Source organism: Papaver somniferum, chromosome 5, assembly GCF_003573695.1.
Source record: "Papaver somniferum cultivar HN1 chromosome 5, ASM357369v1, whole genome shotgun sequence".
In the NCBI taxonomy this organism is placed as follows: domain Eukaryota; kingdom Viridiplantae; phylum Streptophyta; class Magnoliopsida; order Ranunculales; family Papaveraceae; genus Papaver; species Papaver somniferum.
Genome location: NC_039362.1, coordinates 34,258,388 through 34,272,514, shown reverse-complemented (window position 1 = coordinate 34,272,514; position 14,127 = coordinate 34,258,388). Strand labels below are relative to the sequence as shown.

At 38.3% G+C, this 14,127-nt stretch overlaps 1 protein-coding gene across 2 annotated transcripts; it reads right to left on the bottom strand.

The window, feature by feature from the left end:
• Positions 1–409: 409 nt before the first annotated feature.
• Positions 410–5,943, bottom strand: LOC113281355 (coiled-coil domain-containing protein SCD2-like). 2 transcript variants are annotated; one of them, XM_026530072.1, is made up of 17 exons: positions 5,463–5,943; positions 4,709–5,127; positions 4,394–4,466; positions 4,251–4,292; positions 4,095–4,157; positions 3,849–3,898; positions 3,748–3,775; positions 3,515–3,589; positions 3,281–3,391; positions 3,120–3,180; positions 2,771–2,881; positions 2,498–2,616; positions 2,268–2,337; positions 1,493–1,534; positions 1,317–1,357; positions 815–941; positions 410–692 (listed from the first exon to the last, which is right to left on the bottom strand). In XM_026530072.1, the coding sequence occupies exons 1-17, from the start codon at positions 5,862–5,864 to the stop codon at positions 595–597; spliced, it is 1,932 nt and encodes a 643-aa protein (XP_026385857.1). In that variant the 5' UTR covers positions 5,865–5,943; the 3' UTR covers positions 410–594. The 2 variants fall into 2 exon arrangements, 1 of the variants encoding a protein (XP_026385857.1); XR_003326083.1 differs by lacking the exons at positions 410–692; positions 815–941; positions 1,317–1,357 and having other exon boundaries at positions 2,268–2,405.
• Between the last annotated feature and the right edge of the window lie 8,184 nt (positions 5,944–14,127).

The window sequence follows — 14,127 nt, the reverse complement described above, 5'->3', positions numbered from 1 at the left end:
CAATGATAGGGATCCGTTTGGTTGTTGACACGAATTTACCTGATTCTAAGATAATAATTTCTCAGAGAAGTATGATTGGATTTGATTATCGAGATGATAACTCTGGTTTTAGAAGACGAACAGGGAAGCAAATTGTTGTCGTTCATGAAACGAGGAAGGAGAAATTTTTTAATTTTATTTATATTATTAAAATAAATTTGTTTTTAATTTTGAAAAGCTGACTAGGATAAATACAAATTCTCTTGGTAAACCTATGAAACAGGAGGTCGGGCTAGAGGATGTCTATCTAAAAATATACCATGTCACCAATATGTTAGTCAAAGAGGTTAGGGTTGGAGAAACTTTTTAGGAAAAATGGTAGTGGATGAAGACATTTTGCTTCATAAACATTCCATTAGAGAAGCTCTTATGCTATGAAAAAATTATAATACCCTCCCCGTATTGCAAAAAAATTCACGTCTTGCCGATTTACAGTACTAAATCAAAATTCAGCATACGACAAATTGCAGGAAACATTTAGTTACAAGAATAAGATCGAAAAGAAACATTGATTACTGTAAGAACACTGGAAAATAAAATCAATGATCGTCAGCATCAGATAGAGGTCTCAACATTTTCGAGATCCTTGCGAGATGCTTCCCATAATTGGCGCTCGATTCCTAGTTTTCGCAGCTCCATTATACATTTCTCAACTGCAATAAGAAAGAAAAGACGACCTTGATTATCAGTTTTGAGGTCCTCTATAGATTATGAGATCATTTTTATTTATTTTTGTTCTGCAAAAGAAATAGGATTTATAATTTAGCTCAAGTACCCTTAACAGCGTCATGAGAGGTTGGTGCGTGTTGACTACGGTCAATCAAGAATGTCAGTCTTTTTTCTGCAATTTTTTCCTTTACACCATGTGTTTTGGCTCTTCTCCAGAAATATGTCAACCATGCCTGAATTCAAGTTGGAGAACTCTTGTCAAAATTATGTAGCAACAACGAACAAATATCTTATGTATAGAAACCCATCTTTTGTGATGGCCACACTGAAAAGGCGAGAAAAGGCTATATAAACCTTAGGCAATGATTTGTTGATCGACATATGAGTGCATATATATACCAGACAGATAGATAGAACTCTCAGTCAGTGTAGTTGGTCAATAAATGCTTAGGCTTTGTGGAATTAGGGTGCATCCCTCTAGTGCAACTAATGAATGTTTGTTCTAAATCTTGGAAGAACTTAGCGAAATAGGCAGCACGGCGTAGGTAAACCAAGAAAACTGTGAAAGTAACTGACACTTGTAAGCATTGCGAAAACCAACTGCTTACCTGCTTGAAGAGAACATCTTCTGATTCATCTGGACTTAATTCTGTAAAACCAAAGAAAACAAAAACAAAACAAGGACTGTTTAGTGAACCAAGGATTGTGACTCCATTCCAGATCGGATAATCTCAACCCACATTTTAAAAACACATAGGAGTAAAGAAATTAATGTTCTTGTTACCATATGCCTCCATAAACTTTGGATCACCAGGGGATTTTGGATCTGCTTAGAAATTTAACACACAAGAAAGAGATAAGAAAGTGTGAGAACTTCAACATCAACAATTTCGTGATAATGCAGATATTACTAAATACAGAAACACAGAAAAACTTCTTTTACAGCTCCAAAATCTTTGTAGCAAAGGTGACTCCTGCTTAAATTAATAACAACTCAAATTCGTCTTCTTCTGCCCCTCAACATCACTCAAATTTGTTCCATTGGGATTCTAAGGATGCCTACAGTTTCAGCCTCGTCCAACTACAAGTTGGCTGCTTCAAGAGTTGGTCATTTCTAAACTCCTCACCCCCTCCAACTGCTGCTATTGGATTGTCGCGGCTCTTGTTGATCTTCTTTGTCACTTCTAAGAAATTATTGTCTAGTTTTGTTTTTTCTTCTTGTTTTGTTTTGTTCTCTTCAGTATTGTTTTATTTCGAGGAGCAAACAGTCATACTTGCTAGTACTCAGTTTGAGGGGGACTGTTGGGATAAATGTGATAAGGGATACCAATGTTACTATTTTAGTTCGATTACTCTTTGGTTTAACTGAATTAAAATTTTAGTTTGAGGGGGACTGAGCAAACAGTCATACTTCCTGTATAAGGCTGTTTGTCTGTGAGCTAACTAAGATTTAACTGAATTAAAATTTAACAGAATTTAAGAAAGAAAAAAACATCAAATTGAACACTCTTTGGTTGAAAATAGGATCAAATATTTCATCACATTGTACGAATACAAACCTGACAAAGATTGGCGCACCAAATTTGGGCGTCGGTGTTGGGTCAATGCTAGTACAACAGCCTCCTCAACCTTGAATGCATCCATAAGAGAAAAAGCATGTAAAGAATGCTTCTATAATAATCCAGCTTTTAAATATTCTGAAAATTAATGCAATAGATAGATACAAACTGAATAGAAACACAATCCACAAGGTTTAGTAGTAATCAAGTACATCAAAAAAGACACTTACCTTTAGAGAAACTAATTCCCTCAGTCCCATCTCAACTGAAAGAATGCTCTCAATGTTACCCTCTCCAGTTAGATCACTGTATCCCCGTGTAAGGTTCATCCTGTCCTGATCAACAACACCTGGTTTGCCACATTAACAAATGAAGTCATATTATACAGCAATCTCACAAATCATAATATATATCCAAAATTTTGGATCTTAGTCATGTTTCGGTTAATTGAAAAGCTGAGGCAAACATGCATCACTTCTATAAAAACCAGTAGCGTTTAATACCTGGAGATTCATCCTTCGCCTTCTGTCCAGCAGAAATGACAACTTCAAAAGGAAGAGGTGCTAAAGATGACCAGTGCTCATGTTTTGCCGCTGCAATATCAGCACAGATGCCTGCAAAAATCATAAATCATAAGGACATGAGAAGGCTTCCCTGATTCTACACGCCAAACAATCTCCCTCAGTTTTCCTCTACTTCACAGTTGTTTAATAGAACTCAAATATTTATGTCTGCAACATGAGTACGGTCTTGAGGGCTCCTTAAGACATGTTAGAGTCTAAACCAAGATTGAGTTTGAATAGCATGCTCGGAGCACCTTCATGGCAAAGTAATAATAGTTCCACTAATTACCATGCCATACAGCTAAACCCCAATAGCGAGCAAGCCAGCACCTTTTAAGAACAACCTCTTCCTGAAACGAAGATCAAAAGATACAGTTCAAGTCCCATAATGCAAATGATAGGAAGATAAAAATATGTATATAGACATTGGCGGGACTTAAAGTTGCAAACCATCTCTTCCTGAGTTAATATCATTCTTTGCGTCATTGAGCGAAGAGCTTTCATATCAGATTCTGCTTCCCGTACCTGTGCAACAGCCGCCACAGCCACTTCTTTTGCATTCTGGTTTAAGCAACATTAAAGCAATAAACCACTACGCAGAAGCAAGTGTTTGTACTTAACTTAGAGCAACCCGTAAGAACTTAAAAGCATATGTGATGTTTGTGCATTTTAGAAATACTTTACCGCAGCTTCTATCCGCAAAACCGAAATTTCCTCATCCCGCTCATCCTTAGTTTGTTTCCCTGCCTTATAAGCAGCCTGCATCGAAGAGTTGTGTTTGAAACTTTCAGGGTGTACAAATATCATTCAAATGATGGCATGACGTCAAAAAATTTCAGTGCTTCTCCAGTTCTGAGTAAGGAACTTTTTTGGTTCATTTAATTTTAAAATCAGACGATAATGGTTTTGCACTATACCTCTCTTTGACGCAATGCTGCTTCTTTTCTGCAGAAGAATCACATAAGATGTCAGAATGGGATTACGATGGACACAAACTACATAAATGTCTTAGAAGCACCTGCTCAATAATTTGGCTTCCATAGATGCACCTTCCCCAAGAGAAGCAACCTAAATATACAGATTAGATAGTGAAAAAATGGATGTGATACTGAAAGGTAAATCTAAGTACTCAAAGCCGACACAGACACAAAAGAAAGTGCACATTCAGATACAATACTAGTATACTGTAGTATGACCTTAGAGATGCTTTTTGCACTCCTCAATCCAGCAAACTAGCTAAATACGATAAAGATAGGGAATGGACCTGTTTCTCAAGCTCCTTGGTCCTTGCTTCCGCTTCCTTACATCTCTCTTCTGCTAACCGAAGCTGTATGGCACATTTATGGTAATTGTCACAAACATTGGTAGATATGCGAACTAAACAAAAATGAAAAATCCTACATTGGGAACAAAACTGCACCTTGTCTAGCATGTTTTCATTCTCTTCTTGTAGCATATCTAGCTGCAATTGGAAAAAAAATCATTTTAAGGAAGATTATGCTTTTAAGTCTCCCTGAATGAGGTCCGGGCACAATAACACATGACAAGAGAAATAAAACTCACCTCATCATGAAGAGCTGAGGCCTCATGGCGATTTCCGATACCGTTTAGGCTCTGTCCCACATCTGATGGAAGCCTGCAAAAAGGATTGAGTTGATCATAATTCTAAAATTTCTCAAGAAAGTTTATCACCCTTGTGTCCTTGTCGAATTTGAGACATACACACATATGTGAACACAAACACACTTATATATCTATAAGCGTACTCTAGTTTCCTTACATCACACTATTTTTTTTTTCACCATCTCGTTGTTTGTCCAGGTATACACAAACCTTATGAGGGAAACAAAACAACGAATCAAGAGGGGATGATTGTACCTTTTATCTCTTTGCTTATCTCTTTGTCCAGGTTCTGTTGGTGGAATACTATCCCGACTCCTCATTGATGTTCTGCCAGGTGATGCGCTGGCTCTAGGTGGACTTAAAGAAGGTTCCATCAGTGGAAGAGACACCTGTGTCCTCAATGATGTTCTGCTTGGTGATGCATTGGCTCTAGATTGCATTGGGGGATAAGAAACCTGGTTCCTCAACGATGTTCTGCTAGGCGATGCATTGCCTCTAGGTGGGTTGAGAGAAGATTCCAGCATTGGAACAGAAACCTGGGTCCTCGAAGATGTTCTATTAGGTGAGGCATTGGCTCTAGGTGGAATCAATGACGTTGAACGAACAGCGGCTGATGACCTTCCAGCTGATGTAGAGCGAGCCGATTGTGCATGCTCCACACCGTTTCGGCCTAGCTATTCAGAACATGAAATGAAGTAAGAAAATGGATGCATTAAACTTCAGAACTGAGCAAAATTATAATTGGTTGCGCACTAAGATAATCGCAACAACTATGCATGACCTCACATTAAAATCAACTAATTTCACTCCTAGTACATGATTACCCCGAACCACATCAAATCCAATGATCTCATTACAGTTCTTAACAATCAACGAATAGCATATTCAAATTCAGTTCTCAGATTGTCAATTTCACTAAATAACAGCGACAAACTACTCAAATTTTGAAAGATCTAATCCATATTGAAACAGAGATTTCAATCAAATAAGAGCAAATCAAGAAACTTACAGCAGGAGATTGAGATCTAGTACTACCATTCGGCTTCACAACCAAAGGAACTCTATTCCGATTCTGATTATTAAGGTTATTACTGCTGGGTCTGTTTGAGAATGAGATTGGAGGAGGAACACTATAAAGATCATCATCGTCGTCATCGTCATCATTGTCGGTGGTGGCATCGTTATGAGAAGCCATAACTTGAGCAAGACGCTGAGCAGCAGCTTTAGCAGCTACATTTTGTGATCTCTTTATACTTGAGAATCCATTTGCTGAATATCCACCACGATATGATGATGAAGAATGTGGATGTACTGGTGACATTCCTCCGCCGGGAGAAGTTGATTCAGCATCACCGTTTCTTGATTGTCTTGTATACAATGGACTGCCATTTCTTCTTCTAGGATGATCCATTTTTTCTTACAATATCAGAAATACAGAATGAATGATAGTATATATCAAGGACTGATTCCTAGTTTTTTACTACTACTAGTTGTAGTTGCAGCAGTAAGGAGTAGTTGTTTGTTGTTAGTTGAATTTGACTAGAAATGGGTTTTGAGTGGGCCATTGACTTTTTTGTACTGTTATTGTCTTTAGTAAGCTTGTAATAAAAGTAAGGAATTTGGAGGAATCATTATCTATATCAATGTCTTGTTTTATTTTTTTACTCTGAGCCAGTGGAAATGACTTGTAAAGATCTTTTTTCTATGATTTTTCCTTGGGAAATAATCAACCCTCTATTTTCCGACAGAAATTTATGATAATTGATTGGGGAAAAGTCACTTTTACAAGAAGGAAAGCTGATTTGGGTCTAGTTTATTTCGGTCTAGTTTATTTGAGCGTGGGCCAATGTTGGGTGAATAAAAATAAGCTTTTCCCCTAATAAAAAATAGTTTTTTTTATCATTAATTAAAGATTAACAAACCCTAGCTAACATCCAAACGCTTTGATTAATTTGATCCCGAATGTAAAGTATTAAAATGACAGTAAACCATCATATATATATACCCATGTTTCTTACCGATGTGTTACATTTTGAAGATTCTTCATTGTTTAAGTCGAAAGATCTGTGGAGTGCGAGCAACCAAGGGATCATGTGCAAAGCAATTTGGAGGATTGCTTGTCATTTTTGATGCATATATTATGCAGACTAGAGGAAGTCAAATTGCGTTCCTAAAAAAGAATTCTTTCAATCGATTGTGAACTTCTTTTACACCAAACAACGAGTACTCTTGGATCAAATACTTTTGGAGAGAACGAAGTATGACTACTGTGTTGATTAATTAAGCATTACATCTATACATTGGCTACTGTTAGATGTTTTCGAGGAGATTGCTTATAGTAGACCAATTGCACATAATGGATACTGTTTAGCAATCCATTAACAAGTAGACGGTCGATGAAGTAGATAGAGATTGCAACACTACACTCTGTTTTATACAATCACTGGAGTAGTTTTGATGTGAACAAAACCATTGCTCGGTCGAACTCGCATGCGTTGCTATCTCAAGCATGTTTATCAATGTTAGTGCTCAAAACTATAAGTCTTGATTTCTAGCCTACATAGTTAAAGGTCTCGGACTAGGATAGAAAGTGTAGTTGAGCTCAAGACTTCATGGCAATCATCATACAAGACGAAGGACTACTCAAGGAACTGGTAGATCTTCATCGACTGAAACGTATGTGGAGACTTGAACTTATCTGTCACTCAAAAGTCTAACTACTCTATCTCCTACTCTTGAGACAAAAGTCGTTTTGATATACAAACTTTCATTATACACATTTGTTATTTGGAGCCGAGTTTAACTCGCCTATCTGTTTCTCGAAATATGTGTTGGTAAGCTTTCGCTTTAGCCAAATTCATCTTTACCTAGTGACGAATGTCATGTTATGTTTCAATCACTTTGGAAATTGCTCTGACGAAAAATGGTCTGTGAATAACGGCTATATAACGTCCTTTGAGAATGTTTCAATAATTGAAATGAGAGTTTAGATTACATAACCATTGGTAGGATATAAGCATTGTTTTGGAAACACATATATGTATAAGTCCTTATTCCTTGAACTAAAGTTTGCGAACTTTGTTGATCAAGAGAAACGGAATGTGGCGTGAGCCAAGTACGCGAACTGGCGGAAGTTCTCGACCCGAGAATTTCTGCCGAAGTTTGTGAACTCCTTCCGTGAGCTTAAGTCCGCGAACCCAGTCCGCGAACTTGAGTAGGTTATATCTAAAATCGGTTGTTCTTGAACTCATGTTTATATAAACTAAGGAATGCTTTTGAAAACCATGGATATAAATTTCATGAACCAATTCGAGTGAATCAAACCGTTTTTGCTTTGATTGTGTATTGTGTAGTTACATAAGATCTAAGCAATTGAACAACTCTCTAACTAGTTCATTTGAGTCATTCGGACTAGTTATGGTGAAGAAGAATATGGTGGATATGAAAGTGATCATATGGCTAACCATTTGGTTAACTATTGTTGAACCAACAAATGCTAATGTTTGGGAACGGTTCATAAACCCAAAATTGGACATTTCATTTGTGTATAACAAGCTAAGTTTTCGATCCAACGGTTGAGAAATATTAGCTTGAATCTAATCAGGTTTTCATCTAACGGTGAATATTGAATGCTTTGTTACCAAGATAACTTTGATTGCAAACCCTGATTTGAAAGACTATATAAGGGAGAACTCTAGCAACTGGGAAACCTAATCACCACAACTTAAGTGTGATACTAGTTGCATAGCTAGAGTCGATTCTCCTTTAACCTTTGGTTTCTTCTTCTAAACCAGGTTAACGACTTAAAGACTTCATTGGGATTGTGAAGCCAGACCAATACTACTTTTCTTGTAGTTGTATGATCTGATCTTACTGTTTCTATCGTTACGAGTACAATTGTAATAATTGGCTTGATTTATCAAAAGACTTCGTCTCATCGTTTGTGATTCCACAATATCTTTTATCGTTGCGTCGATTAAGATTATTTTGAGGTGATTGATAATACTAGGATGTTCTTCGGGAATATAAGTCCGGTTTATCAATTGGTTCATGTTCACCTTGATTTATCAAAAGACGGAACAAAACTCGTAGGTATATTCATGAGAGACAGATTTATCTATTACCGTAGACTTTTCTGTGTGATACAGATTTGTTTATTAAAGTCTTCGACTTTGGGTCGTAGCAACTCTTAGTTGTGGGTGAGATCAGTAAGAGAATCAAGTACGTAGCATCCTGCTGGGATCAGAGGCGTAGGGCATAACTGTACCTTGGATCAGTGTGGGATTGATTGGGGTTCAACTACAGTCTAGACCGAAGTTAATTTGGATTAGGCTAGTGTCTGTAGCGGCTTAATACAGTGCGTGTTCAATCTGGACTACGTCCAAGGGTTTTTCTGCATTTGCAGTTTCCTCGTTAACAAAATTCTGGTGTCTGTGTTATTTCTATTCCGCATTATATTTGTTATATAATTGAAATATCACAGGTTGTGCGTTGTTCAATCAATTAGAATCTCCGACCTTTTGGTTGTTGATTTAAATTGATTGACACTTGGATATTGGTCTTTGGTACCATCCAAGTTATCTCTCTTTGATAAAGACTCGCAAATTTCCATTTGCTTGAGTAAAGATCAAATCGAGAGATTGAGATATAAAAATTTTGATATACTTTTTATCTGGATTGAGTCTGACTGTCTAGTTGATTCTCTAGAAAGTATATTGGAGTTTGTCCATACAGATTGCTAATCGAATTGTTGGGTGTGGTTGTTGTACCCCCGCTTTTTCAGTAACCTCCCACGTTAATCAGCTGATGGTAGAACTTATTTTTGTTGTGCATGTACACCAATATTAAGTATGGGATAAGTTCATCATAATTGGAGTTTACGTTTGTGTCGTTGTGTCGATGTTGGACAGAGGCAGGTAAAGAGAATGACATCATATTGGTTAGGATACTCACCTTTATAGATCACTGTCCTCTCATGTGCATGGCTATGGTTATTGTTTTTATAAGCATTTTCTTGAGTATTGTGACCTCCTCACATTAATCAGCTGATTGATTTTTCTGTGCAGGTACACCATTATGAAATAGGAATAAGTTCATCATCATCATCGGAGTTTATAATTTTGCTGTTTAATCAATAGTTTTTTAGTTCATCATTTTGTAATCGAATCCTAGAACTACATATTACATTGGTCGGAACTACAGATTTTAATCCTCTGTGTAATTTGAAACCAATGAATCAATGAATGTTAAATTGAATGATTATTTGTGTGCAAGTTTAATTTGATTCTCATTTTTATTTGATTTGAATTTGGTTTTCATTTGATTCTCATTTGAATTCTAATTTTAGTTTCATTTGATTCTCATTTGAATTTGGTTTTCATTTGAGTTTCATTTCTGTTTGATTTCAGATTTAGTCAGATTCAGACAGGCAATCTGAATCTATTTTTTTATTTATATTAAGATTTATATCTATGACTGATTGAAGTCAGTCATAAAGTTTTGACCGTTAAAATCAGTCGTTGATATAAGATTTTCAACGACCCCCAGAGACAAGTCATAGTTGAAAAAGACGCCCAAACAGCGACCCTTTCTTCGACGGACAAAGCAAGTCATAGATTCGAGTTAAATGACTTGCTTTTTTGGTCGCGAAACTGCTGATTTCCACTAGTGTGAGGAGATGCAGCTACAAAGCCTACTAAGGGACTGCGCAGATGTCTTTGCGTGGTCAATGGAAGATATGCCTGGAATTGGCCCGAATTTGATCTCCCACCACCTTCGAATCAAACCAGAAATTCCACCATTAAAGCAACGCATTTGCAAGATAGCAGACATCTACCAAGAAGCGGTAGAAAAGGAGTTACAAAAACTGCTAACCGCAAGGTTCATACGAGAAGTCAAGTATCCAACATGGTGATTGTGCCCAAGAAGAACGGAGGCGTACACATTTGCATCGACTTTAGCAATCTCAACAAAGCGTGCCCCAAAGACAGCTACCCGCTGCCAAACATTGACCAGCTAGTCAATGCAACCGAAGGTCACCAGTGGCTATCCTTCAAGGATGGATACTCAGGTTACAACCAAATCTCCCTTGCAAAAGAATACCAAGAGCATACTGCGTTGTTTACCTCCACGAGGATTGTATTGCTATACAAGGATGCCTTTTGGACTAAAGAACGCGAGGGCAAACATACCAGCGATTGGTAGACAAAATCTTTAAGACATGGATAGGCAAAATCTAGAGGTTTACGTGGATGATATGCTTTTCAAGAGCAAAGAGGCGAGAAACCACTTGACAGACCTAAAGGAAATATTCGAAGCCATGAGAAACATTCACATGAAGGTGAACCTGGAAAAATGCACATTCGGAGTAACCTCAGGAAAATTTCCGGGATACTTGGTAACAAAGCGAGGAATAGAAGTGGACCCCGAAAGGGTCAGAGCAATAATGGAAATGCCATCTCCACAAACACTAAAAGGAGTACAAAAGCTAAATGGAATATTAGCTTCCATGGGAAGATTCATAGCAAGGTCATCAGATAAGTGCAAGGCATTTTTTGATACACTAAGGAAAGCAAGCAGGTTCATTTGGACCACGGAGTGCGAGCAAGCTCTCCAAAAAATCAAGGACTATTTGACTTCGGTACCCATCTTACAGAAGCCAGAGCCAGGTGAAATCCTTACCTTGTACTTAGCTGCAACAAGCTACGCTTTAAGCGCAGTACTAGTACGAGACCAAGGACAAGGAGAAAAGCCCATATACTACATCATCAAAACACTCAGTTCAGCGGAGCATAATTATACCAAGGTGTAACAGCTCATATATGTCTTAGTAGTGGCAACACAAAAACTAAGGATATATTTTGACGCACATACCATCCGAGTCTTTACAAAGGCTCAGATATATAAGTCAAATCCTCGACAGCACGGAGAAAATTGTAAGGGTGGAAAAATGGATTGCCATGATCAAGCAGTTTCACATAATTTTTGAAACAAGGACGGCTGAGAAATCACAAATCTTAGCAGACTTTCTAGCAGACCTACCTCTCAACGACGAAGCATAGATTGATGACATCCCAGGAATGGAGAAAGAAAAGCAAGAACCAGAGGATCTCTTGGAACCTCAGAATTCACGAAGGTGGGAGATATTCTTAGATGGCTCCTCCAACGGAGAAGGCGCATACATAGGGATTGTAATAACAACCCCTACGGGAGACCGAATCATCCATGCGTTCATGTTAGAATTCGAACAATACACTAATAATATCACAGATATGAGGCGGTCATACATGGTCTACGCTTGGCACGGGAGCTAGGCTTATCAGATGTTCGTTTAACTAGTGACTCACAGTTAGTTATTAGGCAAATCGAGCTCAAATATCAAACTTTGGATCCGGTACTATCTTCGTACCTAAAGTTAGCACAGGAGCATGCGTCAAAGATCAACAACGTTACCTTCAGACACGTCTGTCGAAAAGATAACAGACACGCAGATGCCTTATCATTCATATCTCAATGCTAAGGGACAGAAATACCACCTCCGTGCAAATTGGAAGGATATACGAGCTTTCGATAGAAGGACCAATCTCAGGAGCAGAGGAGGCTGTGGCCGTTCAAACCCCATCCATGAGAGAAGTTGAGAAGGAAAAAGAAGACGAAGAAGAATCAGATAACGAATTCGAAGAATCTGACAAAGACCAACCCATGCGGGACGAAGACAACGTAGATGAGACGTAGATGATTGGAGGATTCCAATTCACCAATATCTCGACAAAGGTACCTTACCAGCATATGTCAAGGAGGCTCGAAAGCTCGAATCAAAAGCAGCAATGTACAACCTCCGTGATGGAGTACTATACAGAAGGTCATTTATGGGGCCTCTAATGCAGTGCCTCTCACATACCGAAGGTAGAAAAATACTACATGATATACACAGCGGAGAAGCAGGCAACCATAGCGGAAGAAGGTCTTTGGAAATCAAATCCAAGATGCAAGGATACTACTGGCTAAGAAAGGACGAAGATTCAAAGAACGTGGCTAAACGCTGCGGAAGATGCCAACGCTTTGCCAGGAAGATTAAAGTACCAGCAACAGAGCTCAACTCAGTCATCATCCCTTGGCCATTTGTCAAATGGGGGGTTTATATTGTTGGACCCTTGATAGAGGGGACCTCGAAGAGAAAATACCTTATCGTGGCTACGGATTATTTCACCAAGTGGGTGGAAGCAAAAGCTTTGGCAAGAATTAGGGACACAGATGTATTTAAGTTCTTGTTTGAGAAAATCATATGCAGGTTTGGGATACCAGTCGCCATAGTCTTTGACAATGGCAAGCAATTGCAAGGAAAAAACATAAATATGTTGTTTGATACTTTCAACATTCAGAAAAACAAGTCCACTCCTATCTACCCTAAGAGCAATGGACAGGCGGAGGCGACTAACAAAACGATAGCGATGATCTTGAAGAAAAAGATGGGAGCATACAAGAAAAGGTGGTGTGAACAGCTGCACAATGTCCTATGTGAAAAAGCGGGGGTATAACAACACCACCCAATATTTCGCTTAGCAATTTGTATGGACTAACTCCGAAATACTTTGCTAGAGAATCAACTATACAGTCAGACTCAATCTAGATAAAAAGTATCTCAAAGAGTTATTATCTCAATCTCTCGATTTGATTTCTACTCAAGCTAAAATCAATAGCGAGTCTTTATCAAAGAGAGATAACTTGGACGGTACCAAAGACCAATGTCCAAGGATCAATCAACTACAATCAACAACCAAAAGTTGTATTAGAGAAGATGATGATCACGAACGCACAACATGTATTATTTCTATTATATAAAATATAATGCGGAAAAGAAATAACATAGACACCAGAAGTTTTGTTAACGAGGAAACCGCAAATGCAGAAAACCCCCGGGACCTAGTCCAGATTGAATACACACTGTACTAAGCCGCTACATACACTAGGCTACTCCAAGCTAACTTCGGACTGATCTATAGTTGAACCCCTACCAATCTCCCACTAATACAAGGTACAGTTGTACTCCTACGCCTCTGATACCAGCAGGACACTGCGTACTTGATTCCCTTTGCTGATCTCACCCACAACAAAGAGTTGTTGCAACCCAAAATCACAGACTTGATAATAAACGAATCTGTCTCACACAGAAAAGTCTATCAAAAGGATAAATCTGTCTCCCACAGATAAACCCTAGGTTTTGTTCCGTCTTTAGATATAAAATCAAGGTAACATGAACCAATTGATAACCCGGACTTATATTCCCGAAGAACAACCTAGATTAATCAATCACCTCTCTACAATCCTTCCTGACTACACAAGCGGATTGTCGAGGAATCACAAACAGTGAGACGAAGATGTTTGTGACTTCTTTATCTTGCCTATCGGAGAACTCTCACGATCTCAAGCCAATCAACCGATTGTACTCGTACGATAGAAGATGCAAGATCAGATCACACAACTACGATAAAAGTAGTATCGGTATGGCTTCACAATCCCAACGAAGTCTTTAAGTCGTTAACTCGAGTTTAGAGAAGAAACTCAAGAGTTAATGGAGATCGACTCTAGCGAGAGCACTAGTAGCACACAGACGTGTGGGGATTAGGTTTGTTCAACGCTAGAAGTCTCCTTTATATAGCCTTCAAATCAGGGTT